Source organism: Cariama cristata, unplaced genomic scaffold (genome assembly GCF_000690535.1).
Source record: "Cariama cristata isolate BGI_N322 unplaced genomic scaffold, ASM69053v1 scaffold11200, whole genome shotgun sequence".
Classification (NCBI taxonomy): domain Eukaryota; kingdom Metazoa; phylum Chordata; class Aves; order Cariamiformes; family Cariamidae; genus Cariama; species Cariama cristata.
In genome coordinates, this window is record NW_009592968.1 from 1 (window position 1) to 5204 (window position 5204).

The window sequence follows — 5204 nt, forward strand, 5'->3', positions numbered from 1 at the left end:
ATATAATAATTAATATTAACAGGAAATAACAATTGACATATTTATTATTTACAAGTAGATATTTTATCCATAAATTGTACCAAATTACATTTGGATAGAAATTGGAATTGAATTTACGTTATGTCAGTCACATGTTCAGATACAATGTGTTAGTTCAAAGTGTTCAAAGCTATCTGAAATATTCTGGTTTAAAAAAAGTTTTATTAAAAAAAGGTTCATTAAAAATACATTTTGTTAAAATATTACTTTATAAAGCAAGGAAAGTACTGCAGGCTGCTGCTGCCAAAGGAAATATTAATTGCAATCAAAATATTAATTGCAATTGAAGAATTGAAAGCTTGTTTCACATCACAGTGATTAGGTTTTAGAGGCTGGTTGAAGTGGAAAATATGTTTCTAATAGGATTTTCAAAGGTGTATAATCAGTTTAGATGCTCAGTTCCCATGAAATCCCTTCAAAAGCTTTTTGAACTGATATTTGACTATTCCTGCCAACCTAGTCAATTTGCATGCAGAAACATGGTTGATAAATGCTCATCACAAACAAGCAGCCAAGCCTCAGAGGCTAAGATGTTGCTTATTTGCATGCAAAGGTGGATGCAGGCATGGCCGACACACAGAAACAGCTCCACAGATGCTTGTGAAGATACAAAAAGTGGAGTGAGAACTGAAGTGTTTAAAGTGATGAATAACATCCTGGGTGTGTTTGAGACAAACAGCAAATGGGGTAGGGTTGTTCTGGAGATCTGAATACAATGGAAGGCACCTGTTCTGTTGAAATATGTTGACTGAGAGTTGAGTGAGAAAGCAGTCATGCGTGAGAGAGGAAGACAAGTGCAGAGGAGTTCTGGTTTTATCCTAGTGTTCACTTTCCCCAGACAGAGGGAGAGGACTGGAAATGGGTGAAATGTGGTTGCCCAGATGCCTTGTACCTCCTATGGATGTATGCTTCTGAGAATACCTGGCTCCAAGGGATATTTGAAAAGATCCTGAAAAAATACAGTCCCTCTACTGATGCTGCCCCTCCTCTTCATTTTGCCATCTTCTTTCTCCCAGAGTCAGACATTGCAGACTTCGATGGCAGAAGTTCACTCCTCTACAGGTTCAACCAGAAGCTTATGAGCACATTCAAAGATGTGGTTTCCTTGAGGTTCAAGAGCATGCAGGGGGATGGAGTCTTATTCCATGGAGAAGGACAGCGTGGAGACTACATTACCTTGGAACTGCAGAAAGGGAAGCTCTCCTTGCACATCAACCTGGGTAAGGGTAACTAGGATTATTACTTCACATATTACAATCAAGGATTGTCTTGGTTTGCTTTTATAAATCTATTGTTTATATTAGACAGTATCTAGAAACTCCAGCTGAGATCAACAAAACATGCTGTGTGCCTCAAACAGCTCACAGCTTAAATACTGGTCAGAGAAGATGGAAGGGGAAGCAAAAGAGAATACACTTGACTGATGTCATGCAGGACATGATAGCTGAGCCAAGAAGAGACCTTGGCTCTTCTGAATGTTGCTGACCAAGGCTGAGCTGCTCAATGACAACTTTTGAAGTTTTGACCTTTGCTTGATGATACTTCCAAGAAGTGATTTTAAAAAAAGAAAAAAAAAGTTCTGTTTCTTTTCTTTCCTCCTTTTTTTATTTTTATTGTTAGTATTTTTAAGAATAGCATTCCCAGGAAGTTTGGCTTGGAGTGCAAAAGGTTTATTTTTAGTTTGAGTCTTATTTTTTCCATTCTGTGGTCAGAACTGAGCTGAGAATACAGAATTTAAATGAAAACAGTCAGGTCTAAACGTTGTGCACACTGGTATTCCTTTGCTTCTGGAGGTGCTTTCAGTTGAAAATTGTGAATATCTGGAAGACCATCACTATGTGATCATGTTGGATCAGAGGGACAGATGAAAGGCTGACTTAATTTGTTTCTGTAGAAGGATGCTTGTTTTTTTCCTAGTGGGTACACTAAAGCACTTTGATAACAGCAGGAACTACTGTAGTAGCAGTGATCATACCCCTACTCTCAGCCTTGTTGCAAAATCTACGTTGGCTTCATCTGTGAGTAGCCTCAGCAGTCCCTGCTGACTCATGTTTCTCATACTGAGGGGTTTGAGTTGGGGAAAAGTTTCAATGCCTGCATTGCTGTGCTTTGATCAGCACAGGAGCTGCACTTACCGTTTGGGTATTGAACTTGGTCTGAAAGCCTCAGTGGCCCATCTAACTGGGAAACTGAAACCAAAGCCCGCCCACTGTTAACCATGACGGTGAGGGCAAGGAGGGGTAGGAATTAAGGTCCAAGTTTTTCCCTGCCACTCTCAATAACTTTGATGAATAAAATAATCTGAGCCATTTACAGTTCATGTACATGGTGCTTAGACTGCCAAGTCTGGTTTTAGTAAAAATGGGAGATGTAGCATCTGGTAATACATAGTATTAGCAGGGGCAGATCTCAGACTAGGAATGCCAGGACACTTTAAGAAGTTTGTCTAGAGCAGATAAAGCAGGTAATGGTGCAGTATCTTAGTCCTCCGTTTATGACTTCGGGAATTAAAAGAAATCATAAACTAGTGGGAGCAAACTGGAGGTACTGAAACAGAATTCATAGATAATTCTTTCTGTATTTTCCCCCTCATGCTTAATCATGTTTGTTTTAAATGTCAGTTATAATTTTCCACAGATCTTGGATTTAATTTTTACATAAGCTCATTAATTATTTAGTCTCCAAATAGTATTTTCTTTCTTTCTTTTTATTTATTTAGTTCACTAAAGGGTAGAAATAATAATGCAGCACTTTTCTGATTTGGTATTTGGATGTTACTTGGACCAAGTAGCTACATCCTAAGTCTCTGAATCTAGGATTCTTTGACTCTGTTGATTTGTCCTCCTCTTACACGTTTCATACTATGATAACAATACAGTATAGTTAAATGTATTGTGTTACTTCTTCCAGAGGAGATACTGGTGTGAATACATAGTCTGAGATAAGAGCATGGGTTTTTTTCTTTCAGCAGTAGACCCAAATTACAGATTTTAGCCATTTCAAGTCCTCTCTGTGCATTCATATGTCATGGGCAAGGGTTTTGATGTCTGCTTTTGAATCTGCTTGCATCTTACCTGACAGTTTTGGAGCACGCGTTCTCTCCATTCTACTGCAATATAAAAAAGGAGACATATTCCCTTTCAGTGAGAGGCTCTGAAGTGTTCAAACATGTAGCCAACTGGAAAACAATAGAGTGCTGGAAGTCACCAGGGTTAGGGCCTAAATATTTTGATCCAAACTTTTGGAGACCTAGACCAGATTTAAGAATCTTTCTGAGCTGAACAAAAACTTATGTTCATATTGCTTCACTGACTTGTGGCTTTTTTTTTCTCTGAAAATGACCAGGTGCAATTCTCTTGTTACGACACAAAAAGCACGTAGTTGAAACTGAAATGTCAGGAGTGGTCTGTTAATGTGAATAGATAGGAGATTTTGGTGCAACCTGAAGGAAGCTCTTAAAACATCAGGGCCTTGAATGTGTAGCAAAACCAAGGGCACAGGCAGAGCGGCGATCCCCTGTGTGCTGCAATGTGTGGGTGTAACATCAGGAAAACCTCCTGGTTTATCACAAGGATTTAAGCAGAAAAAAGTGTGTGTAAGTGTGCATGTGCATCTACACACATTGTATGAATAAGAGGCCCAAAGAATCTAAAGCAAGCTTTGACAAGGGTCTGTTTCTAATGGGCAGAGCTCCAGTTTGCATCAAGGAGCACTGCTCTGTGATCCCCTTGAGTCCCCATGCTTCATGTAAGGGCCTGGAGGTAACTCTGGTGTCTTCTGCCTGTGTCTGCCCCTCCAGGGGACTCCAACCTTCACTTCAGTAACAGCCACATGTCCGTCACCCTGGGCAGCCTCTTGGATGACCAACACTGGCACTCGGTTCTCATAGAGCGCTTCAACAAGCAAGTGAACTTCACGGTGGACAAGCATACCCAGCATTTCCGAACAAAGGGGGATTCAGATCACTTGGATATTGATTATGAGGTGTGTGAAGCCCTTTAGGTTATAACCTGGGAGATGAGCCTGAATTGCTATAAAATGAACATAGTGGAAAACAACCACCCTATGAGATGTTTCTTTCCAGCAAAGATATTTTCTTTATTTAATATTTCCTTCCCAGAGAGCTCCTTTCATAGTTAACAAATGCAGACTACATCAGTGGAACTCTATATATGACAGTCTCAGAAAATGGTCAGTTTGTGGACAAATATGCATTGATTATGCTTACACTTCAAAGTATGGCAGACTTGGAGCTAAACTAAAAGGTATAGCCTAGGTTCTAGTCAAATCTTCATGGAGCAACGGTGCTTATCTGCAGGGAGAGGGGCTGTGTCATCATCTCCAATATGATTTTAATGGGATCATTGTGCACTGTCCGTACATCGGACTGATGTGACCATGGGGATACTAGCTCTGAGTTAGGCCTCTATCCAGCCACCACTTGCTCGAATTACAGCCCTCTACATAGAGATGAGCAGGTAAAGACCATTGTCTTCCCACTAGGAATGGAAGAACCTGAGCATGACTGTCCAGACAACTAACTCTGACCCAGGTCCCTTCACGTCTGGGGTTGTGATGCAGAGCACCCTGGTCTAGGGAGCCAGAGCAGGTCAGCCAAGGAAGGACTGAGCAGAGGAAACATCCTGCCTGCCCATAAAACGCAAGGTTCGTGTGCTCCCCTGTGATGAGGCCAAGGTGTGGCAGAGAGCGGTTTATAACACTCCAGCAGTTCAGTGCTTATGGCTGATAGTTGGTAAAAAATTTTAAAAGGTTAAAAAAATTTTTATATGATCATATCTATATGCAAGGCAGTTCCTCATTTGTTCCCCCCACCAATGCACCAATGCGTGTAAATTACCCATGTTCATTTTTATCCCCACGTACTTGTCTACCAAGTCTTGCTAGTCCACAAGCACAGGGTCATGCTTGCACAGCCAGAGCCATCACCCTGTCTAGATGTGTTGAGCTGGCATGGTTCATTGCTTGAGAGACTGCAAGTTTCCCCTCTGCACTTTGGATTAATTTCTCTGGAAAGGATCAATTCCCAGCACACCCAAGGGACAAAAGCAGACGGCTTGGCAGTTGCAGGTGCCTGCTCTCTGCTCCTCTCATGTTCCAGCTGAAATTCCCTTCCTTGCATTTCACAAAGCAAGATGGCAAGAGTG

The 5204-nt window shown here is 41.1% G+C and overlaps 1 protein-coding gene across 1 annotated transcript in view; it reads left to right on the forward strand.

Annotated features, from left to right (window-relative positions):
• The first annotated feature begins 940 nt into the window (after positions 1–940).
• The window catches only part of LOC104165363 (contactin-associated protein-like 5), a 70279-nt gene continuing 66015 nt past the window's right edge, over positions 941–5204 (forward strand). The window contains exons 1-2 of the mRNA XM_009704998.1: positions 941–1259; positions 3839–4023. Of these exons, the coding sequence (XP_009703300.1) occupies positions 941–1259; positions 3839–4023 (504 nt within the window). The remainder of the gene's footprint in view (positions 1260–3838; positions 4024–5204) is intronic.